Source organism: Micrasema longulum, unplaced genomic scaffold (genome assembly GCF_059751315.1).
Source record: "Micrasema longulum isolate JH-2025_06_02 unplaced genomic scaffold, ASM5975131v1 h1tg000569l, whole genome shotgun sequence".
NCBI lineage: Eukaryota > Metazoa > Arthropoda > Insecta > Trichoptera > Brachycentridae > Micrasema > Micrasema longulum.
This window is the reverse complement of record NW_028277765.1, coordinates 184393-211941: the sequence shown is the minus strand read 5'-3', so window position 1 is coordinate 211941 and position 27549 is coordinate 184393. Positions and strand designations below refer to the sequence as shown.

The 27549-nt window shown below is 34.1% G+C and overlaps 2 protein-coding genes across 6 annotated transcripts in view; one reads left to right on the top strand and one right to left on the bottom strand.

Moving 5' to 3' along the window:
* Window positions 1-792: 792 nt before the first annotated feature.
* On the bottom strand, window positions 793-5472 carry LOC148280570 (mitochondrial translation release factor in rescue). 5 transcript variants are annotated; one of them, XM_088228186.1, is made up of 5 exons: window positions 4946-5125; window positions 3525-3741; window positions 2990-3156; window positions 1469-1719; window positions 793-1189 (listed from the first exon to the last, which is right to left on the bottom strand). In XM_088228186.1, the coding sequence occupies exons 3-5, from the start codon at window positions 3019-3021 to the stop codon at window positions 969-971; spliced, it is 504 nt and encodes a 167-aa protein (XP_088084312.1). In that variant the 5' UTR covers window positions 3022-3156; window positions 3525-3741; window positions 4946-5125; the 3' UTR covers window positions 793-968. The 5 variants fall into 5 exon arrangements, with proteins under 5 accessions (XP_088084312.1, XP_088084313.1, XP_088084310.1 ...); XM_088228187.1 differs by having other exon boundaries at window positions 4951-5091; XM_088228184.1 differs by lacking the exon at window positions 3525-3741 and having other exon boundaries at window positions 5118-5472.
* Window positions 5473-6680: 1208 nt separating this feature from the next.
* The window catches only part of Bre1 (E3 ubiquitin-protein ligase Bre1), a 29072-nt gene continuing 8203 nt past the window's right edge, over window positions 6681-27549 (top strand). The window contains exons 1-11 of the mRNA XM_088228176.1: window positions 6681-6849; window positions 6925-7079; window positions 7702-7888; window positions 10383-10771; window positions 12186-12464; window positions 14576-14749; window positions 15979-16236; window positions 16880-17053; window positions 21679-21869; window positions 23088-23241; window positions 24052-24219. Of these exons, the coding sequence (XP_088084302.1) occupies window positions 6927-7079; window positions 7702-7888; window positions 10383-10771; window positions 12186-12464; window positions 14576-14749; window positions 15979-16236; window positions 16880-17053; window positions 21679-21869; window positions 23088-23241; window positions 24052-24219 (2127 nt within the window). The 5' untranslated portion in view covers window positions 6681-6849; window positions 6925-6926. The remainder of the gene's footprint in view (window positions 6850-6924; window positions 7080-7701; window positions 7889-10382; window positions 10772-12185; window positions 12465-14575; window positions 14750-15978; window positions 16237-16879; window positions 17054-21678; window positions 21870-23087; window positions 23242-24051; window positions 24220-27549) is intronic.

The following is a 27549-nucleotide window of genomic DNA, read 5'->3' as shown; positions in this document are numbered from 1 at the left end:
TTTACAAATCATTTTTTATACTCAACCTTTAGGGATTTTTCGTCCAGTAAATTGATCGAGTTTAATTTTTTAACAAACTTATTTTAACAGGAATAGTTGTTGACAGTGTAAAATTATTGGCCTCAATCGTGCAACCATATTGAATAAATACTAAAATATACTATGCATCATATTCCTGATTGGTAATTTCAAATATCAAGTAAATTTTGACGACATTACAAATGAATAGTAAATTCAAAGGCGCTTCAAACCTATTAAATTAAAACAAATTCACATATACAAATTCATTCAACGTGGAAATTTACAAAGTAAGTGCTTCAATTATTGATTATATTATTAAATTTATTCTACAAATGATTTTGTGCCAATATTTTAAACCTTATATAAGTTTAGTTAGCTAAATTTATTGTATATTTTATTTGTAAATAATTTTAAGTATATCTTAAGGTATTTGGTGTTCACGCATATATATTATATTTATAATATATGTAATAACTTATTTATATTTTCATTTCAGTCGTTTAAATTCATTAATATAACTCCTTTCCATTTTGTATTCTGTTTCTTACTGCAAATAAAATAAAATTGTAATTCCAGTGTAAATCACAATAATCATCGGACATTGGATTAAGGGAGAATGGGGACCTACTTACGTATTTGGTATTATCGGGCTCCCACATGTTTTGAAATCGGTTGAAGTTCACTTTTTAGGTTTTTACTGTCCTAAATTATTTGACTATATATATCATACTTGCATAGGGTGAAAATACCAAATCAAATAAAAATGACAAATCATGTCTCACGTTTATTACAAAATAATACTTACGACAAATTTTAATGTTATTAGTTTAATTTTATATTGAAACTTGCGACATGATGTGGGATTATGTCCAAAACCCGTCGGGAAGCCGGATTGAGAACTAATTGTACAAATAATAAAATATCTATATGTATAAAACTGCGTTTACTTATTCCATTCCCTCCCTTTCTTTCCATGCTAACTTAAGAGATTGTAATTTATCTCTCTTTCTATTTAATTCTAAACTTTTCTTTTTTTCTATAGATTTTTTCTGTGCGGCAATACTGTTTTCTCCATTGTAAAGTTCATCCAGTTTGATAATAAGATTTAACCGAGCAGTTTTCCTGTTGTCATCCTGAGATCGGCTGCTGTGGCACTTTATCACTATTCCTGGAATGTTATACAAATATTTTGTTGTTTTAGCTTACCTAACGAGCCGCAATTTTTCAGAATGTGAAGATTTTAAGAGCGGTGAACTTATTATTTTAATATCAAAATTGATCTGAATAAAATTTCAGCGCTTTATCTCACGTGCATTTTTGTTATTCAAAGTGCTCGAGTAAACAGAAGGTTAAGAACAGATAACAAGCTTAAATAACAATTCATCGTAGGAAAATTAAGATTTGGCGATAGTTATGTCAATTTGAGAGCAATGAGATGAAAATGTACCTGAGGGTTTGTGAGTTAAAACAACACAGTTAGAATTCTTATTTACGGCCGAGCCTCCGGGACCACTTCCTCGGACAAACTTTTCCTCCAAGTCTCGCTCCTGGATCTCGGGGACCAGGGAGCGGTCTACGGTGTGCTTGTGACGCGCCCAGCCCGACACCAAGCGAGGCACGTATCTCCAGGATGATAGTGCCCGAGTTTCCATGGCCTCACTAGAGAACCAGTCCCTTGTTAAGTAACTGCTGTCCTTTCTAAAAGTATTATACCATGATAATACAAAAAATGTACTCTGTATCGGATTATGTATATAATATATTCAATAATTTCGTCATGATGGTAAAGATGAAAGTGTATTTTAATATTTGCATGTTGGTGTAGTGAGGGTCCTGAAGAAAAGACGGGTAAGTCTCGAAACCGGCGGACAGAAAAGTCAATAAGTGATTGTATACTAATATTTACTAACCTAAGTTAACATTTTTTTTAAATTATCTAACGACATAATTATTTGAGGAAGTCTATTAAATAATCCTAGCGTCTTTGACTAAATGTTGTATTAAAGAGAGAAAAATTGACATGCATAATTAATTACGTATGTTCCTGAGCAGAAGAATGACGATATCCATCTACAAATCTGTCTACCAAAATAATTTTAACGTACATTAGGTGTAATTAATTAAGGATTGCTTGAGAGGAAACGCGGTCAGACATTTCTCATACAAACAAATCATCATACAAACGTATTTCCATATTTTCTCCCTGAATTATATGGCACAGAGCAGTGATTTTTTTACACATTATAGATATTTACCATCGGCATGTCCCTATCGTTTTGATTTTTTGATAAATTGTTTCTTTTAGAAGCTTGGAACATCCAAAAACCCTCAATAGCGCCCAGTTTTATTTGCCGTCTTCGAACACACGGTATACATATATAATAAATAATTTAGAAAAACAGAAAAGGTACTAATACAGAAAATTTCATTCTGATACTTTCTAAGCAAAAACAACATCAGTTCAGTTTTGGGGTGCGAAAAATGGGACAACGAAACCTCGATTTTGTCAATTTTAGTTAGGCATAATCAATATGATGTGCAGTTGTCTTTTTTGCACAATATCAGGGAAGGCACATACGAGAAAGTGACAGAAAAACTATATTCAAATACCTGTCCATCAAATTTCTCTGCCACTGCATTTCTTCTTAAATTTATTTTATACAACTAACAACTTATTGAATTTTGGTTTTGGGTCACAGTTCTGAAATACTCTAAAATAGCTGGCAACTCTAGTTATAGCTAAATTTACTGTGTCAAAAAGAGAAGAAAATGGTAAAAATTAGATAATTACAACTGATTTTCATACTGAAAGCACCAAATTATGAGGGGCGTGTTTTGGATAAGGTCGCATGTTCTTCATCGGTACTTTTATTTTTTAAATGTTAGCACAAGAAGAAATCTATAAGAACACCAGCGCCCTCGATGATATTTTTTTTTAAACTTTTGCCATCTGTATTTAGGTACCTACCTTAAAATTAAAGGTGATGTCTTCTTTATCATTCAGTTCCTTATTTTTTTTAAACTCTGTGACTATTCTCTGTTGGTAATATTGCTTGTCAGTAAGGTGAAGTTGCTGGCCGTAGCGTAGGAGCTGTTTGTACAGGGTCAGTATATCACGTCTGTTCGGCATTACGACTACAACAGAGACATTATATTATAATTTCATCTGCGTACCGAATACTTTTTTTAATATATTTTTTTTGGTTTTTACAATAAATTTTACGAATACAAAATACACCATCACATAAACAAAAAATCCCACAAAGGCATGGCCTGTGTGTGGGTATACATATAAAAAAAATATTTCACTAAAGGCTACTGAAGAATACGATAGTTATCAAGAAAAATTAGAAGTGCTAATGTTAAAAAATAAATGTTTATTGATAAAAATGAAAAAAACAATAAATAAGTATATGCTATACATTTTAAAAAGAAGCTATTTAAATTTGCTCTTTTTATACATATTTTTTTTTTAATCGAAAAAAAATTAAATAATTAATCACCATCATATTTATCCTTAAGGAATGCATTGAACAGTTTTGGAGCTCTAAAAAATGAGCGTCTTCGCGCGAGTCCCATTTTACAATATGGAATTTCTAGTACACTATTCATTCTTCAGCTAGATATATTAACATTTTTAAGAAATAAATGTTGATGGATAAAAACATATTTTAGACAATGTTGCCAATAAATTTATCTTAGCTCTAAAAATTCAGCTTCCTGGAAAAATTTATTGAAGGGAAAAGTTAATTTTAATTAAAGTTAAATTAGTTTATGTATGGTTTTTTTAATTTTTTTTTTGTATATCTTAAACATTTTCATATTATTAAAAAACTTTCTTTTTTAAAAAAAGAACTATTTTTCCTTGATAGAATACGGTCGACATTTATGACAACTAGTTTTTTGAATCCGCCTGATTTAACGTAGAACGCGGCATCTTTGACGTTTTCAGAAAAAATATAACGGGATTCCGCATAATTGGTTTGCTCAAACTGGAATTTATCACTGTGATAGCATGTGGAATAACCGGCGAATGACCAATATGTATGTATAAATGTTTAGTGTAATGAAAAAAATAATAATTAAAGTCCACAAATCTGGTTTCATTTTAAACCGAAAACTGTAGTTTTCACCCGCCCGGACACTTCATGCTCAATGATATCACTTCGTTATTAATTCACCTATAAGGATTTATCAAATCTCTGTTTTGGTCTGGTATATTTAATTATCTAAAACATGCATTGTACGTGTACCTACTAACTTAAATCAATAAGTAATTTAATATTCTTGCTTCTTTTACGTTGTATTTATTGGAAAACATTAATGTAAACGTTTTTAAAAAGGAGAGCAAAAGATATTAATAATCTGGAATGAAAAACTGGCCCCTACCGAACAAGCACTTCCGAGTGTTTATTCGGAGGATCTTTTAAAAATGTATCTACTTTAATTATGAATTTATTTGAAGATAAAATATAGACAGAACAACAAAGTGATTACTTAAATCCGTCAATGAAAGTCATAAATCTTGTAAATGTAGATTTCCATGTGCTCTTCTCAGTGGGGTTTCAATCAGTTTCAATTAACATACGCAACACACTGTTAACTTTTTATTTAACTCATTTTTGTAAACCAACAAAGATCATTAATTGAGAAAATGTGTTTGAATAACAATATTTGGACTAAGTCACATTAAATCGAGTTCTAAGTGTTATATATATATTTTTTTAATATTGTGACATAACCTCAATCTATGTGGACAAAACAATTACTTCGGTAAATCAAAACGTTAGTAAATTATTAAGAAAGTACAAGTTTTAGAGGCAAATCAAATATGAATAGCAAATTTTAATGAATTTATATTTTAGTCTGATCATAAACCCAGTCTTAAGAATGGAACGCATAATAATAAAATGTAAAACCATACCACACCCATATTAAATAAAAGACACGATACGACGATACTAAATATAAATGCGTTAATACTACTGTACGATTGAGTTATCTTTCGATATTCGAGTTTGATATATACAATATTTCCGTAATAAAAAATAAAAACTTGCGGCAAACTTCAAAGACTCAGAGACAACAATATTTACCTTGCTTTGGCGACGGTGAAGCTGGTATTCAAGAATCTCTTCGAAAACAAATAAAAATATTTATGGTTGTCGTCTGGTTTCGGCGTGATGTTGGCGTACGTACTGGCGCCAGAAGTTGAATTATTGATACTAAATTGTATTTTTTCGTTTTGTAATCGAGTTGGCAATTATCAACAAAGTTTTTAGACTGATATTTTGGTGAAAAATCAGAATACAGCTCGTCGCTAGATCTCGCTTGACAAATATCAGGCAAACAAGAAATATAGAATAAGGAAATTGATGGAAACAAGACAACCAACATCAGCATGCGACACACAAATATGCGGCAATATTATCCAAAGATTTATCTTCGAATGAAAAAAATAGACGAAATTAATGAAAAAGTAGTGATGTAGAAACGAATAACTCGATTAATATATTAAGATATTTGATTATTGTTTTTTTTTTCATCAAAAGTCTTATTATTATTAGGGCACACAAATAGTAGTATTTTGTAAACATTTTAAATATCAGAAACATTTTCCACTACATATGACATTTTACAGGTTGTTGTTTATTTACTGTAGTTTTGAGTTATTCGTTTACCAGTTTATTCCGAATTCCAAAAGGCGAATATAAATAATTACAGTTTGTCAAAGTGATCCACCTAGTAACTAATTAGTTAATGTAATTGACTTCCGCACATAGGGTCCTGAGCTAAATTAACTCCCTCCAAAATCTTCATTATGTTTTTCCTTGAATATTACCATATTTCATTGTTTCCTCGAAATATTAAGTATATACACGGTAAGATCTAACGTTTAAATAACAAATAATCGAGATAAATATACTTTAATTAGTCAACCACTTTAGTGTGAGAAATAAAGGTTAATAATTTTAAGTTGGAGGATAGCAAAATGCCATAGAATTTTTTAATAAATATTCTTCATAATATTTCGTAACGGTACCTACATATTTTTTTAAAAATTCATTTATATTTTTAACAATAATTTTGTTTCTTTATTTATTATATACACCCAGAGGGCTTTTACGAGACAGATAAAAAAAAATTCAAGCGTTTTATGGTATAACACAATAATATGTAGGTCTAATAAATATGTATCTAATAAACATAAATGACTTTTTTTAAGTATCAAATTCCACCATGCTTTAAAGATTTTAAAAATATATAAAGATAAAATACTGCATAAAAATAGTTTGAAACATCATTTCGAATAATGTAAGATCATGGAAAACGGAACACATCCATTTCTCCATATTAGTTTCGAAGCCAATGTGGTCTTAATTTACAAAATAATTATTTGTATTAAAAAAAACAATCATTTAATTAAAATTGTGCATCTTTACTAACTTAAGTACAGAAGTACAATATAATGTCTCAAATAATATTGCATTTTTATGAAAATCCAAACGATTGTGTAATTTATCAACACATTGAAAAAAATATACTTTCATGTTCATACAACGGTGATTGTTTTTGGATATTTTGGCGCGCTTGTGGTGCTGCCAGTATAAAAAATCCAGTATGTTGTAGTCTATGATTTTTTTTCTACAGCCTTTTTTAAAGCATAAATTGTCTATAGCGGTTCTGCGTGTCTCACATCCAAGCTTTGTGGTGTCTGGCAAAAATTTTAACAATGATTACTCTTAGTTCATTACATTATTTAAAGCTGATTTATTATTTGTAATTCCAAGCGGGGGCTTAGTTTTACATTATATACTAAACTGATAGGTAATATCCAAAGAAAATACATGTAATGTAACGTACTGACATTAAGAAGGTGCAGCCGCTAATTTTTTCAGATAGCTATGTCGAAAAGGGCTGCAGAAGATGGGGCTTCATCTAGCGGGCAGCCTCCTATCAAGAAGGTGCATTTCGAACCTCATCTTATCGGGCCGGTGTCAACGCTCGAAGAGATGGACATCAAGGTTCTACAGTTCCAGAATAAGAAACTTGCACAGGTTGTTACCGATTTTTTTTACAATTTCTCATATTTTTACAGATTCAACGCCCCTGCAACTGACCCATAAATAGTTCCAGCACCATTTCCCAGCATCCAGGTGCCTTGTTCGCCAAGTACCCGCAATGTTGACCCCACACATTTCACTAATTGGTCCTTGAAAACGTCATGGCATTTACGCAAATGTTCTTCTGTTTTTCTCTCTAAATACAGCATTTGTCATATTTATACATAAATAGGAACGTTTCTTACACCCAGAGAATCTTTTTGCAATGAATAATTACGTCAATCTTACTTTTTTAGTATTAATTGTAATAAATGTCTTCCATCTTGAAAGATGTACATGGATTGTTTGTCAAATATATTTCAAAATCAAACTTTTATGTTTACTCCTTCTGGAATGTTTTTTCTCGATCACTATGTTGCTATTTTGCAAAAACTTTGTTTTTCTTTTGTTATATTATCAAAACTCAAAACTGTTTACTAAAAAAACTTGTCAAATCAAGTATTAGCAATTATTGTAAAAAAAAAATGAAAACGTATCTCGAGTATGTCTAAATCTTCGCAGACAAGTATTGAATTTTGATCATTTTGGTAATGTTGATATAATTTGCATTGAACAGCGCATTGAACAACGGCATCGATGCGAAGCGGAGTTACGCCAGAGGATCGAACAGTTGGAGAAGAGGCAGACTCAGGATGATGCGGTACTGTGTGTAGTGAATCGCTACTGGAACCAGCTCAATGAGGACATCCGAGTGCTGCTGCAGCGGTTCGACGCGGAAACGGCTGACGAGTCTGAGAACAAAAGTCAGTATGACTATTTACCGAATGTAATCGGCAATATTTTGAGTATGTCCAAATGTTTCTGAACAATGACTGGATTCCACCCCCTAGGGAGTTATTCTAATTGACTTATCGCACTCCCAATGTAAGATTTATTACAACTTAAAAAATCACAGTTTTGAGTCGATGACGTAGAAAGATTTAAAAAATTCACATTTACCCAATAAATTAATATGAGCATCCAGGCCGATGAATACAGTTCTATGTGTGAAATGGGACCAGAACCCTGGACAAGTGTTTTCGACTCGATTGCTGCTCTCGGGTAAAAGTCCCAAATGAGGAAATCAAGTAGAGTAAAGTTTTCCTGGGTTCGATTCCCGGGAACATTAACAGTGGTTTTGCACTGAAGTAATTCATTGCCAACTGAAGCGTAAGACTGATCAATTCACCCTCCTATAACGAGATCATGATACTCTGCAGTTTATTTAATAATGCAGTGCCTTCGGTGTGTGGGGGATGTCCTTCTTTGTTCTTTTTTATTTTTTTAAAAATTATTTGAGATTTGTAAACCCTTAAGGATTACATTCATTTTACAAAATATTTTTTCTCTTTTCAATTCATACTCTATTGTTAATGATAATATTTTTAACATCTTTTGTAAAGGTTGTCCGAGTCTTGTTTAGTTTGGTCTGGTAGTTTATTGTATAATTTCAGTCCCCGGTTTATTAGTCTCGACTGTCCTTGTCCCGTTTTAGAATGTTGTTTATTATAATGTTCCGATGCTTTCGTATTGTGTCCTTGTTTACTACAATTTTTTTCAAGTTTTAGTTCTTCGTCTACAATTACATCAGTGGCCAATTTATAAACAGATTTTAAGGATTCTAGTTGAAATTCAGTTATATTTAGTTGTTTAAATAGTTCTTGAGTTGCGGTTGGATATGGAGGTCATATACCAACTTACCTCTCCCTTCTCGGTGATGTGTAGCTAGTACACATTAATAATAATAATCATAATTATGGTTTATTAACAAAAATAACGATTTCTTTATCTACTACATACACACTTAGGTAATAGATTTCTCTGGAGCATGTCTAGTCTGCCTAACTAGGTACAATCTGTTTTAGGGCAGACATTTTTGTGCAAAATAAACAATAACAATACTACCTACTAGTTAATTAATTATATGTTATACAATATTATTTTTACCATTTATTATTTAAGAATGCTTTTGAGTAAATTTTCCAATTTTTCTCTACCTAAACCCAGTAACCAATTTTTTACAAATTTATTTAATTGAATCCGGGTCATGGTTTTGCAATGTTCGGGTAATAAATTAAATATTTTTGGGCCCAGAAACCTGAAATTTCTTTGCTCGAATTCAGAGTTTGTGGTAGACCCCATGACCCATCATCTAGTTTGGCTTTTGGTAGTGTGGGAGTGTTCCTTTTGGGATTTGGTAGAATAATTTGCTTTCACAAACATTGCATCTAATAACTTTAATATCTCCATAAATATAATAAATGATGGGTTGAGATTTTCGGTATTTCTTCGTTATAACGTATCTGTATTTTTTATTAAATAATTAATGCTTATTGGGAACATAAAAAACGTTTTATCAAAAATCAGAGATATCACCAATACAATAGAAAGTTTACCAATGTGTCACACGTTGTGTTCGTAGTAAAAGAGTAATCCTGATATATAATTGTCTCGCACTCTCTTTACGTCTCACTCTCGATAATACGGGTATATTTGGGAGCGAGAGAGACAATTTTTATGCGTCACATGCGCAAAAAGCCAAGTTTCTTTTACTTCACCCAGACGCCCGTTAGCTGCGTTAGTAGCTTACCGGCTTTCATTGGGGGCGGTTCTTTTGCGCACATTGAGAGCATGAATCAATTTTTTTTCATGTTTTTAGCAATTAGATTAAAAATATCATCACTTTTGGCTTCAACTATAAATAATTGAAGCAATTGCCGATGAATATTACACGTTTACCATTTAAAATCTATCATTTTTTGCATGTGTAGTACACAGCACTGTAAAGCGCGAATGTTTCTATGACAGTGAGGGAAAGGTTAAACATTTTGATTTCTCGTTCCCCATAGTAGTTGCAAAAAAAAGCAATAATTTAATATTAATGACAGCCATTTTAGATGCTATAAAACAGTATAGCTATTTACATTAAGCAAGTTCCTTTATATTTATGAATATATTTTAGTGTCCAAGAGGTTGGAAAACTTACAAACGTTATATCTCAATACCCTGTACCCTTCAAACCCTCCATACCCTGTACCCTTCATATGTAGAAGTTGCATAAATGAATGTAGATTTTTTATTCCTGTATATTTTGGGCCACTGGGAACATTCTTGGGAAGTAACGGGGAATATTCCCGCCAAGCGAAACATTCCGGAAACGGCTCATCCCTGCTTGCTACTAAGAATAATAGTCGGTAATGATTTAAATTTATTCCGACTTATCTTTTGTTCTTTCCTTATTTGACTCTTTTGTTTCAGATGAGAACGAAGCTACGACATCCTTCCTTATGCAGTTATCTACGTGGGACAAGCAGGAGCTCGAGGAGCAGTTGGCTCACCGCGTGGCGGTCAGCAAGCGGGCCGTGGCCAAGGTGCTCCAGGCCTTCGACCGGCTGCAGCAGCGCAACGAGAAGGTCACGGCCGCCCTGGCCGGGGGAGGCGGCTCCCTGGACGAGGCCGTGCGCTCCCTGAACAGCGACCTGCAAGCCGAGAGTCGGCGGCTGCAGGCCCTCGGGACCAGCCTCCACGAGAGGTGCCACACGGCCTCCTTGCGGCTAGCCAGGTTGCAGGATACGCTCAATGGACGCGATACGGAAAATGCTGAGCTTCGAAACCAAATTGACGATCTTCAGTATGAGTTGATGAAGGTAAATATATTTTTTAAACTTCTTTCTAAAAATTAACTGAAAAAAGCACTCGGTGCAAACATCACACAGTCCCTTATTCAGAAAGTGCACAATCTATCAACAGTACATAAATCTATGGGTCGGGCCAGTGTCGTAAATCACAATACTACAGGAGAGTAAATTTTCATCCATTTTGTAGCTTTATGATGAACTGTTTGACATGTGTGTACATAAAATTAGAGATGCCACGAATATTTGGCTACTATTCGGCGTATTCAGCTACTATTTTTAATATTTGGTATTTGCCCTAATACCGAATACCAAATCATGAAAAAAAAAGCGCACATATTACTCAAAAATTAATCTATTTTAATCACAAATTATTTTTAACGCTTAAAATCTCTCAGCGGTAAGTTGTGATGAATGAAAACATTTTTCAGCATTTGTTGGTAGCAAATGAATGCATTTTTCCTCATAAATAACACCTCGCGAGACCCTGTTGTTACACAGCAAACACACAGCCAGTTTATTATCTTCACTACAAATCTCATAATATTCCCAAGTAGGCATTTTTTTATTAACTGGTGCCACAATGTGCAATGAACAAATAACGATCTACTTGCAAATGAAATTAATATGCCTTCACCGTCACCCCCGCACGCACCTCAATGAGACAGGTTGTAGACCTGCCACTCACAAAATGCACACATCTTTTGCCGAAGATTTGGCGCTTCGGCCGAGAGCGTGGCTGAATATTCGGTATTCAGCCAAATAATTTTTTAAATACATTTTTTTCAACCCTCTACAAAATGTTGGCAGCAAAAACATTACATCTGACATTGGTCCTTTTAGATCCCAGTCGCAGGAAAAGTTGCATATTAATTGTTATAAATATATTCATGTAACTTTTTTACTAGTAATAGTGACCATTTGGGATTTAATTTAATAGTTTCTCTAAATGTTATTGAAGTTTAAAATAATATGAAGTGCCTACTTCTAAATGTAGTTTCTGCAGTGCAGATGATGAAACACCTATACACGTTCTATGTGAACGCCACGTTTTGTATTACAAAAGAAGCAACATCACAGTTGAACCTGAGGATGTTGGAGCGCTCGCCCCATGTCAAATAGCCCGATACTTTAAGAATCTGGGTTTGGAGGAGATTTAGCAATATGAGAACACTCGCACAATAAAGTTCTGGACTTGGAGGGCGAGAATTAATTTACAGAGATCGGTACAATAGATCTACACCGGTCGCAGTGATGTCAGGAGCTTACATAGCACTGACCCCGTTTTATCAGAATAAGAATGGCCAAAAAATGGACAGAACTTTCATAGTATGCAAAGTAGCGTTTAGATAAATGTAGAGAATAAATTATCAATAAGGCTGAACATGTAGGGTTGTCCAGGTAATTCATTAAATCCGCATTCCAGGTGCGGTCTAGGAACGACAAGCTGGAGAACCACCTGGCCGAGGCCATCGAGAAGCTGAAGAGCTACCACCTGGTGGGGGCGCCGGGGCCCGCGCTGGCCAGCCCCGGGGGGGGCGTGGGATTGGGGGCTGCGCTGCCCCTGGCCGCGGGACAGCTGGAGGACCTGCACAAGGAGGCTGAGGAGCAGCGCGAGCTCGCCAACAACCGCCTGGCCGAGCTGGACCGCCTGCACCAGCAGCACCGCGAGACCCTCAAGGAGGTGGAGAAACTCAAGATGGATGTGAGTACTTACATTGTCCAAATAATACTTTTTGACTTAAATTACATATTAATTTAATTCATTTGAATACAACGCAAGTATTTTTGTTTTTCTGTATTTGATATTATGATTTTACATTTTTCACTGTACATAAAAGCATCTATCTCACATTTGTACGTAGAAACTGTTGACAGAAAAGAAGTAAAACTAATTTTTAAAATTTCGCGATTTTCAAAGAAGATATCGCTATCCCAAAGCAACTGTAAGCAAGCAAATGTTTGTATTATTTTTTTTTATACAGAATAATGTTCCCTCACTGGTGTGTCCCGTGCTGAGGGAAATATTTTAGAATAAATTAAACATGCCTTAAATTAGTTATTTAACATAGTTAACATAATAAGAAAAAATAAAAACGTAATTAATCTAATTAACCTAATTATCATCTTAAAACATAATAAGCAATATAAACTAAAATAATCATAAAGTATGGGCAGTGTATAATATTATGTACCAATTACTTATATATTAATTGCTTCCCTAATCAAAAATCCCACTGCACGCCCCTGCGATATACACTCCTCGGAATACAGCGCAAGTCAGTAGTACAATAGTTTACATTTGCTTGGATAAAACACTTAAAAATCACGTAAACAAAATATTTGGTAAAATAAAAACCACTTCAGTTTCATACAAAATTACTGATTTATGAAGTTTTTCTAGTCTCCTTTAAAGTTATCATTTAGCACTGTCACTGACTTGCATTGTATTCAAATTTAGGTGACAATATTCCATTTAGATTTTTTTTTTAAATAAATTATTTATTTTATTTAGATTTAACATGATTCTGTACCGGTGTATGCCAAACTTTTTTACTTTACGGCACACTGGTGAATGGTATTTGTTCCGCGGCAAATCCAATAGAAATGCCTTAAAAAAGGAAATGTACCTTGTAACAAAATTATTTAATATGTTGTCAACAAATATGAATAAATGTAGATGGTAAGAATTTTATTAGTGAAAAGAATGCAATTGATTTTTAGAAAACATTCTGTCAAAATGCGGTTCTAAATTCGGTAAACAAATGTTACTTCTCGTCTGCCATCTGCAGCCGCTCCAGTTTTTTAAAATTTTATTCAATTTAAGATGCTAAAAAACCGAATCCGAACGATGCGACGATCCAAAGAGCAACAGAGATTTAATTTCTGTTGTTGCCGATCGAGAATATCCAAAGAATTAAAATGTGTATGTTGAATTTATATAAAATTAAAGAAATTTTAATATAAACAGTTTTGAGGCTACTTCCTTTGGCCCTCCCTGAAACTTCTTGCGGCACACAGTTTGGCAAACACTGATCTTTATCATTATATTAGCCCAGATTCTGATTCTTCAGAAAACAGCTATTTACTTCGGCCAAAGAACCTAAGGATTTTATTATTTTTGTTATATCATCTTTATTCCGGCAATATCTGTTATGTAAGATTGTAAAAATTGTTAAGAAGATTAATAAAACAATGTACCTTTTGATGATGGTTTTTTATACTTTTTTATTCACAACAAAAAGAAAAAATATGTCATTTTATTTTGGAAAAATATTAAGGCATATTTTGTTGAAACAAAATTGTGGAATCTTAATCAGAAATACTTTTAAGAATGAAAAATCACTTAACAGATATTCCCGGCGCACCTCGATACCTTGAATAATTTTAGTAGAATCAACAATATTTTGAGTATGTCCAAATGTTTCTAGACAAGGCTGGATTTCACATCCCAGGGAGTTATCAAGATTGATATTTATTGCAACATAGAAAAAACATTTTTGAGAAGGGAATTTGAAAGTCTAGGCATATATATAGACCATAAGCCCCGTTGCATATTCCCTTTCCAAAATGTTTTTTCTCTGTCGCAATGAATTTCTATTTTAGTTGATTTTAAACAGAATCTGAATTTTTACAATTTGTTTTAATGCTTGGATTTTGAAAACTAAAATCATATGTTGTAAATTCTTTAAATGCGAGGTATAAACCGAAAGATTTAGGAAAGCGATTTCTTGCTGTCTTTTCAGAAATCACTAATAAGCTCAAAAACGTATCCAAAAGTTGAGTGTAGAATTGTTGTTATCATCCCGGGTGTAGATTCGCCAGCTGCCCGAGTCCGTCATAGTGGAGACAACAGAGTACAAGTGTCTGCAGAGCCAGTTCTCTGTCTTGTATAATGAGTCCATGCAAGTGAAGACGGCGCTCGATGAGACCAGAGCGCAACTGCAGAACAGTAAAAACCAGCACCAGAGACAAATCGAGCTTATGGAGGTAAGCAAAATAACATCCTTCAAAACATCGACCTTTCAGGATAGCCTATTAAAGACGTTAAGTGTTGATAAAAGACACATCTTTCTAATATTATATGATTTACAGAGTATAATCTTAAATTCTGTGGCTAGTGTCTCGGACTCACGGACCAAAGGTCCGTGGTTCGAATCCCACTCTACCCCAACTGATTCCCATGATTCCCATTTTCTAATAGTGAGTTATTTACAACTCGTTGAAAATGGCCCTCAAAATGAAATATTTGGGTAAGAACGCAAATATTTCTTTCACCAAAAAAAAAAAAAAAATTGTCATTATACTCGATGGTGCATGGGGCTTTGTATTCGTACATTAAATGCGGCGTATCTCGGTTGTCTGTAATACGAAGATAAGGGGATCCGTCTCCGCTTCAGGTTCCAGTCCAGATTCAATGAAATATAAAATAAAAAACCACCTCTGAAACAAATATTTCAGGGCCTCGATTACAATGGGAAGTTAACAGAGGTATCTTTTAGTGGGGAAGTTCAGCGCAACGGGAAATTGGATTAAAAAAATGTTTAAAAAATTAATAAAAATGAACTATTTTGATTGACATCACTAGTTCTTCCGAATCAACCAATAAAATAAACCGGAAAACTATCAGAGTGTTGTAATAGTTTTCCAGTTTAGGGAAGCCAATTCACCATCAGCAGAACTCGTGACGTCACATGCGGAGTAATTTCAAAATTACAAAACTTTAAAAAATATTTTTTTAAATTTGCCTTAGTTCAATAGTCTATTAACAAATAAAAAAAACCACTGAACTTCTTCATTGTCTATAAAGTAAAAGCAAATTTCCTGTATGAAAAATTAAATATTCATATAATTTTTCTTTTGAAACATCTTCAATTGCCGGTTACTGATGAAGATGCTTCATGTTTTTATACAAGTATGCACTTTTCTTACAGAAAGTTTGATTTTATTTTAACTACAGTTGACGATAACTTTGTTTACTTCCCATTGTAATCGGGGCCCAGGAATCGATCCCGGTACCTGAAGCTCGACGGATCAAAGTAGTCAAAAACACTCATCCGGGGTTCAGTTCTATTTTAAACGCAGAACTGCATTCTCCATCCCCCCGGACATGGCAAATTCTGCTATCCTAAAACGTTGATATTTTCAATATACAATTGTTTACCTAGCTGTCATCAATCTGTCTTGCCTTTTCTAATATATGCAATGTTATCACTTAGAGCGAAGAACTGGGTCGACAGAAGGGCTTACGAGCCGAGTTGATCCAGCTGGAAGATGTCTTGGGCCAACTGAAGAAGGAGTATGAAATGTTACGCATCGAATTCGAGCAGAACTTGGCGGCCAACGAGCAGACGGGACCCATCAACAGGGAGATGCGACACCTCATCACATCGCTACAGAACCACAATGGCCAACTCAAGGGGGAGGCTCAGCGCTACAAGCGCAAGTACAAGGACTCCACACAGGACATCACTAAGGTACGTATTGTAACTGGCCACAATGTGACGTGTTCTGGTAAAAAATATATGTTAACTGTACAGACCCTGGCAACATGCGCATGAACTCTATTCTACTAACCACTGAACAATACATTTCGTCATGATCGTAGAATAACGACACGTGTGTTTTTCTCCAACTTTACATGATAAGAACAAACATGTATGCTTTAATACTTCGGTCAATTACGTATATTATATTTTTATCAAACCTGGAATAAAAAGCCTTTATTAAACCTTTTTAAGATCAAATATAAAAGAAAGTCAATGTCGCATTTTTCACACATCCGTCGTTGTTCTACGATCACGATGATGACGATGAATCACTTCTTGCCTATTTTTAGCGCTCGAAATCTGATTATCTCAGAATATGATCTTCAGAGATATCTCACTGCCGTTTTGGGCTAGTGATATGTCCAATTGGTTTTTGAATGTGTTAACAGATAGTGCCTAAACTACATATTTCTTGAGGCAGAACAATTCCACGCATCAGCAGATCTGCCGTTGATAAAATGTTTAGCTGGATTGAAGTTGAACTTTGGCTTCTTTAATTTCATCTAATGTCCTCTTAATTGCGTATTCCCGCTCAATGTGAATATTGTTCAAAAACCACCATTGTTTTCAGCTGAAAAAGGAAGTGGAAGATTTGAGTACCGGAGTAAACAGCACGGGCGGAGGAGCCGCGTGCGCCATTAAGGAAGAGAAGAAGGAAGCCGTGTTGGAGGGGAGTACGGGGGTGCCGGGGCCGCCCCCCCTACCCGACACTAGTCATATCAAGGAGGAAAAGGACACTAACGAAGTAAGTGACTCTTGTGTAACCGGACTACACCGCGTGAAGGAAATTCCTTTCTCTTTTCAGACATTATTATGCACACATTTTTATCCTGTAAAACATGGATTGCAATTCACAAAAACAGAAGAAAACATCGATTTAAAGTAAAAACATATCAGTGCAACACAAGTGAAGTATTTTTAAAGCTTATTTATTTATTTTTACATAAACAGCATTACCTTTAACATATAGTGCATAGGGCACTGCATTGGCACACCAATTGCAGCATATATTGATCATTTTGTTACATCACGCTGCAAGTACCAGTCCAGGGACTATGAAATATTTTTAGTGTAAAAACACCCTTTTAAATAAATATTTCATATCAATCATGTCAGGAATCGAACCCGAGACCTCTTGCATAGTAGGCAAACGCGCTGACCATTACACCACGAGGCCGACAATCTATATATATAAAAGGCAATGTTCGAATGGTTGTCCTCTATGGACTGGATAACTACCGGACCGATTTACGTGCTGTTTTCAGATAAATGTAAATCTTTGCCGCTAGAAGGTTTATAGCTCATAAAATCTTCAATTTATTAAGTACAAAAAAAGTTAGGAGCGTAAATGTTTTTTTTATCCATCACCAGGGTTGCATTCGCCGAGAATGCGGATACAAAAAAAATGGACGTAGGTTATTTTTTTGTGTTTAAAAAAGGCTGTTTTTTTTAATGTTTACAAACAACATTAGTTTTTAAATGGATCCCAGTCAGATTATTTCATTGAATTCCTTATAATTTCTACCTATTTATTTCTTTTTACTGAATTTTTAGTTATACTAAAATAATATTTCTTATTCCATATTGCTTTTTTAATTTCTAAGATTTCCAAATTGTTTTCTACATAAAGAACTTTCAATCCAGTGTCTTTATCAACTAACATTCGATACATTTTTGAAAATCACATTCCTGACTAAAATGCATCCCTGAGCAGAGTTTGACATTTGCTAAAAGAAATCTTTATTTGAAAATATTGAATTATTTTATGTTTTGGAATTCAAACACAAACAAGTACTTAGGTACCTACTCAAATTAAATATCTATTCTTTTTAGATTTGGAATACAATCATATAGGCACCTACTTACCAATGAAAAGTTACAACATCTTTTTTATGTTTATCCGAACGGATTTTACTCAAGATTTATTGATAAAGTATACTTAATTATGGTTTATCTTAAGAGGAAACGCGGTCTGACTTTTCTTCATACAAACGTATTCACGTATTTTCTCTCTGAATTATGGCAATAGAGAAATGTTTTTTTTTTTTATAGTAACAACAACAACAACAAACTATCATGCCAATTCCCGTAAGGGTAGGCAGAGTGGATAGAACGCCACATCACTATCTTTGCATTTAGATCTTGCTTCCTCTACATTCATAGACCTTCTCATGCACGCACGCCGATTATTCCGCCTTTTATGTCTATCTTTTTTTTATTTAACTTTTTGTACAAAATGTTATTTGTACATTGGCGGGCTTATTGCCAAATGGCAATTTCTTCCAACCAACCAATAAAATAAAAGTTTTACTTTTATAATTCAAGTTACAGAACATATTCAATAGAAAAAAAAGATTAAAAAGCTTAAGATATATAAAAATAGAAATAAACGTATTTGTTTATAAATTACCTTAAATCAAAACTATTACTCAATGGGAAAAAGGAAAAAAGAAAAAAGAGGAAAGAGGAAAAAGGAAAGGAGGAGAGATTAAGGAAGAGAAAGGAGATGTTTCTTCAGACGTGATTTAAACAGAGTATATAGTATAGTTGGATAATTTATATAGCGCCATTTTCGTGAAAATCACCTCAAGCACGCAGAGATAATGTAGTAACATTTTTTATGGTGGATGGGAGATGATTCCACAGTCGAGCCGCATGGACACTATATGAGTTAGAAAAGAAAGAGGAATTGTGGATGGGTATTAAGAGAGTGCCTTGAGAATTAGAACGAAGAGGTAAACCATGAACTGATAAGCGTTGTAACTTTTCACGCAGGTATTTGGGAGCGTTAGGACTATGAAGTACATTGAACAGAAGTGAGAGGGAGTGATAGTCTCTCCGCTGTCTAATTTTGAGCCATTTCAGTTGCCTACGATAATCAGAAATGTGGTCATATTTCCTAAGACCAAAAATGTAGCTTATGCATGTATTCTGAAGTCGTTCAAGTTTATCGAGTTGCTCACAGATTAAATCAGTCATGGAAACATTAGCGTAATCTAGAATGGGTAGTAGTAATGCTTGTACAAGGGTGCATTTAGTATTAATGGGTAAGAATTTTTGCAACTTTCTAAGTGAGTGTAGACTGAAAAATATTTTGAGGCTTAATTCATTAGTATAAGCTCGCCAGCAGAGATGTTCATCCATTGGTACTCCTAGATTTTTTACGGATTCCCTGTATTGAATATTGGTACCATTGACATTAAGAGAATTACGTGAAGATACGTCTAGCTTACTAAGCAATCTTTGACTACCCGCAAACATAATTTGTGTTTTAGATGGGTTTATTAGTAAACCATACTCTTTTGTCCATGTTGACACGCAATTAAGTGTATTAGACATCGATTCTATTGCTTCGCTGGTGTTTTCAGGTCTGCAATGAAGATATAATTGTAAATCATCTGCATAGAGATGATATGAACAATTGAGACAATCTGCAATCGGATTAATAGACAGGGAAAATAGTAATGGTGATAAAACTCCACCTTGAGGTACTCCAGCGGCAATATCGACCCATTCCGATTGATGATCTGGTGTTTTGATGCACTGTTGTCTAGCTCGTAAATACGATCCGAACCATTTTATAACCGGTTGTGTCATATTTAGCGTTTTGAGCCTAGCCAACAAAAGATCGAAATCCACAGAATTGAAAGCGCTGCTGAAGTCGAGTAATGTTAATGTAATGTTATCTTCAAGTATTTGGTAGATTTGGTAATGCCATGTTTTTCACGGTCTTCCTCTATTTCTGCATCCATCAGTTCAGTTTTGAGGTGCGGAAAACGTTACAGCGAAACGTCGATTTTGTCTATTCTAACAAAAGGTCAGAAATGCAATTGTCTTTTTCACACAGTATCGAGGAGGCATCTGTAAGACAGTGACAGGAAAACAATGTTCGAACACCTATTTATCAAAATTCTCTGTCCTCGCAATTTATCTAAACCGAAACACAAAAATAATAATGTATACGTAAATATCTAATTTGGACTAAATACAATAATTTATATCAAACTTTCGATTGTGTTCATTTAATCTATTTAGCAAGAACTTAAATCTAGCAATAGCAAAGCATTGCCGGGTTCAGCTCATAACATATACATGGAAGAAAAATAAAAATTTAATACAAAATAAAAATTATAAAATAACATAACTATAACAATAGTAACAAGTAATTACACATAAGCGAGCAAAACAGAAAAATATTTCCGAGAAAAGTTAAAGAAATAAAATTGAGTTAAACATAAGAAACTACATTTTTTTTTTTTTTTTTAAGAAAAGAAAAGAGAAATTAAAAACATAAGATATAACAAAATAGACTAAAATTAATTTACATACACAAAAATAAGGGTTAGGCATTTGATTTAAGATACATAGTAATATTTTTTTTATAGTCATTTGCTCCATCATGATAAATGTCGATGTTAACTTTTTTTTCCATTTTGTCATAGAGTCTTAACATACTTGCAAGAGGGTTAAAATGTGCCATATTGTTTGTAAAAATTGGTAGGTAAAAAATGTATCAGGTGATCTCAGACGCCTACGGGGAACGTACAATGACACATTTTGAACACAAAACACTGAATCAACATTATTGTGAATTATATTATACAAGTACATCATACCTATAATTTGTCTCCTAGTTTCTAACTTTTCAATTTTAAAATACTCCAAGCGCTCTTCCATAACATTGAAGTATTCTGCCCATGTTACAGTAAAACGACAAAGAATGAAGAAATTTTTTCTGTACAGTTTCAATTACATTTTTATAAATCACATAATGAGGTGACCAAACAATACTTCCAAATTCCAACTTGCTACGTACAAGAGAATTATACAAACAAATTATTGATGCTGCATTTTTAAATGGCTTGGATATTCTGTGTATGAAGCCCAGCATTTGTAAAGATTTCTCTTTAACAATATTGAAATGATTGGAAAAAGTTAAACGTGAGTCAAATGTGATTCCAAGATCTCGGATTGTGCTTACTGAGTTGAGGTCAATATTATTAATGCTATAAGTAAAACAGTTTTGAGTTCTTTTTCTTGTAAACATTATTTTATAGCATTTTTTAACATTTAGGTGCATATCATTCAGTTTACACCTAATAAATAAAATAATAAATAAATTAAATAAAGTTTAAAATCTAGTTAAAAATCTGTAGCAGGTATGAAAAATATTCCATCTAGACAGTATAATATGTGTAATTAACAATATTATTAATTACACATAATATTATACATAATGCAATTATTGCAGTGGGTGTGATGAAAAAACTCTTAAGAAATATTACTTTCATAGGTTAAACTGTATTGGTTTTGTCAAAAAAAATGCACGTATATATATTTAAAGTGTAATTATATTCGTGCTTCCTGCAGAAAGATGAGTGCGGCGACTCAAAGCAGGGCATTGTAGGCGCGAGTAATGCAGTGGACGGGCCCAAGGGGGGGGAGGCGGCTCCCAACAACAAAGCCAACGCCAAACCCAAAGACAAGGAGCGGCCTGACCACGGCAGAACCAACAAACCTCAGGAGGCTGAGATCATCAAGGATCTCAAGCAACAACTCAAGTAAGTGGGTGGCCAAAGTTTTAACCACTATGGGAAATTAGTCATTTAAAGCAAAAAATAAGTTTAAATTGTAATTTTAAACATAGATTCAATATCAAGTTATTTTAATCACAGCAATGAATGATGACTTCACACAAAAATAAAAATAGTACCGTAGAATGGGTTAAATATCTAACCGAGTGACACATTTTATAGAATGTATTTCTTTTTACAATTCCTGATTGCTTCGCAGAATTAATTTTTGATTTTCGTAACATTTCTTGAGAGGAAGTCGGCATTGGCTCTTCTCGTAACAAACTGCAAGCACTTTTCCCTGGTTCAATTTTGTTTTTTTTTTCCCATAGTTTCCACTTCGTCTCCATATCTGTATGATTTTAAAACTTTTATTACTGATTCGGAGATTATGCCATTGTCCACACTATTGTTTACCTCTTGATTTCCTCCTGGCGTGCGGTTTAAAACCTTTTGTGGGTTAAATGAAAATATTCCCGCTTTATTGAACACCGAGATAACATTTTGGTTTAAATTTGGATCCAACTCGGCATACATTGCAATTTGTGATACATGTAAAATGTTAGATCTTTTTTAAAATGTTAGATCTTTTTTTAAATGTTAGATCAAATGTAAAATGTTAGATCTTAATTTTAATATGTACTTTTAATTTTCTTACTATTTTTTTATATTTTTTTTCTGTAGATATGAATTGAAATTCTAGATTTACTTTACCTTGTTTAATTTATTTTCTTATCTTGTTTTGATTACATTTATGAGCACACACTATTTATATATGTGTCTATAATTTTTTTTTTCTTTCTTATATTTAAAATATATTTAAGTAAATTACTATTCTTTAATTTTAATTGTATTATTTTACTCTATTTTCTTACTTAAAAAAAAAAATAAAAAAATCTTTAAACTATTTTTATGTTTATTATTTTATACGTATACAGTATTATGTCTGTACTCTTCTTATTTGATTATTAATTAAAACTAATGTCTGAGCACCCGATGACAAACTATTATTGAATAGTTTATCGGGACAAAATATATCTTAATACTTTGTTTTCTTTATAATGTATTATAATGTAATAATATGTATATTTTATTGAATAAAGACTCTAAAAAAAAAAAAAAAAAATTCACCCTATTGTAGTTTCCCCGTCTCGCGTGACAGAGAAGATAGATTATTAGAAATGTATAGTGAAATATTGTTTCCAGGAAAGCTGGCAACGAGCAGAAGGAGATGAAACTCCTCTTGGATATGTACAAGGGAGTGAGCAAAGAGCAGAGAGACAAAGTGCAGCTGATGGCTGCGGAGAAGAAAGCTAAACTGGAAATTGAAGATCTCAAGCAACAGTTGAAGAGAATACAGGTCAGTTTGTTGTGAAGTACTCCCAACATTAAAGCAAACTTTAACACAAAACAAAAGCATGGGACACCCCAGTGAGAGAATATCATGCTGTATAAAAAAAAGAATACAAACATTGTAAAAGCATAAATAAATAAAACACCTGATAATATCGGCCCTTTGAGTCTCACAATTGATTTTTTCTTCCAAACCCATGCAATAAAAATTAATCTGTCACTTAAAATAAGACCACCAGAACCACACAAAATATCCAGATACATTAAATATTCAGAGCAATTGAATTGTGATTTAAATTCAAAATCAATATTAAATTCTTCTGTTATAATATATGTTAGTTTTTTATCATCCGTCGATGGGAAGAGTGCTGTACCGAAACAATAGTTATGTTCTTTTAATATAATAAACTTATAAGTATAACACTAATAAAAATATTTTTATTTTATAAAGCTAACATACTACCCAGCATATAAATAAATAAAGAGTAAAGTTGTATTTACACATATGTAAATAAATGTCTAGATAATTACTTTTCTTAAAAGTGCCTGTTAATCAGTAAGTCTTCTTTAGATATACTAAAATTGACCGGATCTTGTCTTGAGGTAGTAATATTTTTTTAGTATTTTTATTTTTTGTCCTAGCTTTAATTTTGTTTATTTGTATTTTATTTGATTAGTACCTGTATTTAATATAAGAAATTGTGTTTACCATTGTCGGAATGGACTGCACAAGTCCGTCAATAAATAAATAATCAAATTAGGGGCTATTCATCAACTTTGAAAATGTCGAAATTATTGAAATATACATACTCCGCAGGAAAGCAAGCGAGAAGAAAGGCGGAAGTTAGCGGATGATGACGCCATCCGGAAGATAAAACAACTAGAGGAGCAAAAGTACGAGCTGCAGAAACAGATCTCATCACAGAAACCCCCCGATGGCTTGTGGCCCCCGGGACACTACAATCGCCCCTTTGTTGGCTCTCACGTAAGTTCATATGATAAAAAATACTTCCTCATGCAGTAAAACCTCGTTTTTACGTTCCTCAATTTTACGTTTTTTCACTTTTTACCCTGAAATGTTCGGGTCCCATTTTTTTCCATTCATTTTCATTAAAATATTCCCCAATCAACATTTTTCATAATCCCTTTTTATGTTTAAAATTTTTTCAAAACTCATTACATATGTCAAAAAACGCTGAGTCGCACGCCGCCACGTTTGCCCAAAATGGAGAATAAAAGCAAGGTTTAAAAAAGGTAAATTATTGTCTCGAACTAAATTCAAAGCAGGTGTAGGTAATTGACCTTTTTTTTTAAGTGTCTAATTTTCTTAAATGCATTGTATTTTCGTACATTTTTCACGCAAATATAATCTTAGTGACTTTGGGTGCTTTCTATGGAGAATACCACACACCATTACGGGTGATAAGACAGGCCTGTATGAATATGACGCGGAACAAGTGGGAAATTTTCTGAGTGGCGCTTGCCAACTGAGCCAAAACCACGCCAAGTCACTCAAAAATCTAAGGTGTTGACTGTTTTCTCAGATTATCGTGGTTTTGTGCGCTCTGAGTTCCTTCCAACAGGCCACCCAACAACAGTAGTGCGCCTTGCACGCGATTATTCCCTTCTCCGTTCTTATATATTACAAGGGTTTTAATGTTATTGAAGAGGCACGGAAACCATCCATTGAAACCGTTCATAAGAAAAATAATATAACATGGACGAACCACGGTGGAATTATTGTACTAACAAAAAATCAGCTTAAATTAACAAAAATTAAAATACCACTCTACACAACTTTTGAATGCATTGGCTGTAGGGTTAGCGCAGGCAGCAACCATTTTACCTTAATCACAATTTATAGACCAGGTTCTAAAGCACCACCTCGGAAATTTTATTCGGAAATAAAATCTTTACTTGAATGGGCCATCACTCGTACAGAAGTAACATACGTAACTGGAGATCTGAACATTCGTTTCGACCGCAAGACGGATTCAGAATCGGTTCGTTTTAATGCACTTTTAAGTGATTTCGATTGTTCACAAGAAGTAAATACCCCTTACACATGATGCGGGAGGTACACTTGATGTTATAATACGACGGAATTGTGATAAAAAAATCACAGTTTTTGTAACAGACATCGGACTTTCAGACCACAGATTAGTGCACTGTAAAATTAATATCCAAAAACCAACACCAACTTACAAAACACTCGCATCAAGGCCATGGAGAAAATTAAATTTAGAACATTTTAAATCCGAACTTCTGACATCGTTGATTGGTCCGGACATTGACCGTCGCTCAAACGACGTCGATCAATTGGTTGGGTTGTACAATGAAGTACTATCTAACCTGATAGACAAACATGCACCATTTACTACGAAAACTATTCGAAAAAGGAAATCTGATGCATGGTTTGACGAAAATTGTCGACTCAAAAAGAAAGAGCTAAGACGTCTAGAACGCAAATACAGAAACACACTGTCAACTTTGGACCGATCAATATGGTTAGATATGCAAGCCTCTTATAGGACATTTATAAAAGAAATAAAATCTAGTTTCTGGTGTACAAAAATCACTGAACAGAAAAAGTCTCCAAAACAACTCTGGCGAAGCCTTCAATCTGTTCGTGGTGACTGTATAGCAGAGACATCTAACACAAGCGCTACTGCCACTGATTTTGCCGACTTTTTTACAAATAAAGTCGAAAAAATCAGACTGGCGTGTAGTTCAGCGAAAAAACCTGTAATTTTAGATAATGCCCTTCAAAAATTCAGTAAATTTGAACCAACGTCTATAAATGAGGTTAAAAAAATTGTTGCGGCATTACCTAACAAACAATGTATATTAGATCCGATGCCAACATGGCTTTTGAAAAAATGCATTAACGTATTAGCTCCATTTTTAACAGATTTATTTAATACATCCATGGAGCGCAGCATTGTTCCGAGAGCCATAAAAAAAGCAAATGTAACTCCACTTTTAAAAAATTCCCAACTAGATGTGGAAGATCTTTCCAGTTTTCGCCCTATTTCAAATCTTCCCATCGTATCAAAAATACTAGAAAAAATAGTTTCTCACAGGCTCGTTAACTATATCGAGCGGAATTCTTTATTTTCGGTAAGGCAATCGGCATACCGACGTTTTCATTCCACGGAGACGGGAGTGATAAGAGTACTGTCTGACATTATAACGTCGGTGGACTCTGGTAATCTGGTGTTGATGGCTCTTCTGGACATGAGTGCTGCATTTGATACTGTAGACCATAATATTTTGCTTGAACGTCTGGAGAAAACTTATGGTATCCGTGATCAGGCACATATGTGGTTCAGTTCATATCTTAATAAAAGAGAATATGCAGTCGTGTTCCAGGGTAAAAGCTCAACCAACTTTCGGGTGTCTACAGGAGTGCCTCAAGGGTCAGTACTCGGACCACTTCTCTATCTCCTTTACACTAAAGATATAGAGAACATTATCAAAGAATGTGGATTGTGGTCGCACTGCTATGCAGATGATACGCAGATTTATTTTTATTGCAAACCAGGCGAGAGAAGTGTGCTTGTCAATTTAATTGATGGATGCATCAAGAAAATAGGAAACTGGATGGCTGAAAACAGACTAACATTAAACCCATCAAAAACTGAACAACTGTGGGTGGCTTCAGCCAGACGACAGAATTTGATCCAGGATACGGCTCTACCCAATGTAGGGAGTGCCGTTTTACCCACCGTTAAACTACTGGGAGTTTTACTCAATTCTGACCTATCTCTTGACGCTCAAATTAGTAGAACGATAAGTTCATGCTTCTACCAGCTGAGACAAATTAAATGCATACGCAAAAATTTGCCGGTTGATGCCGCCCGTCAATTAATAAATGCGTTTGTAGTGTCTAGAGTCGATTATTGTAATGGTATCTATGCAGGTCTACCAATGAACAAAATGACTCGCCTACAATCTGTATTGAATGCCGCAGCGAGACTTATTTTCGGAATCTCTAAGTTCAGTCATATCACTCCACTACTTCGGGAACTACACTGGCTACGTTTTCCACAGAGGGTCGAATACAAACTCTGTTGGCTTATGTATAAGTCACTGCACAACTCGGCTCCGGAATATCTAAGGGAACTATGCATTCCAGATGAACTAGCTGACAGGCGTCTCACGCTTAGATCAGCTACGTCTACGGCGAGAGGAAAAGTTATTATACCTCTACGCAAACAGCGCACTAAATTTGGTGAGCGCGCATTTGCGGTCGCAGGCCCTATGGCATGGAATGCTCTCCCAGCAGAGGTGCGAGGCTGTGAAAGTGAAGTGA

Coding starts and splice junctions, on each gene's coding strand:
- LOC148280570 (XM_088228184.1), bottom strand. CDS start 3,021: ATGATAAAGAAGACATCACCTTTAATTTTAAG. Junction 1,720..2,989: donor ACATCACCTTTAATTTTAAG/GTAGGTACCTAA, acceptor TAATACTTTTAG/AAAGGACAGCAGTTACTTAA. Junction 1,190..1,468: donor TTTAACTCACAAACCCTCAG/GTACATTTTCAT, acceptor ATAACATTCCAG/GAATAGTGATAAAGTGCCAC.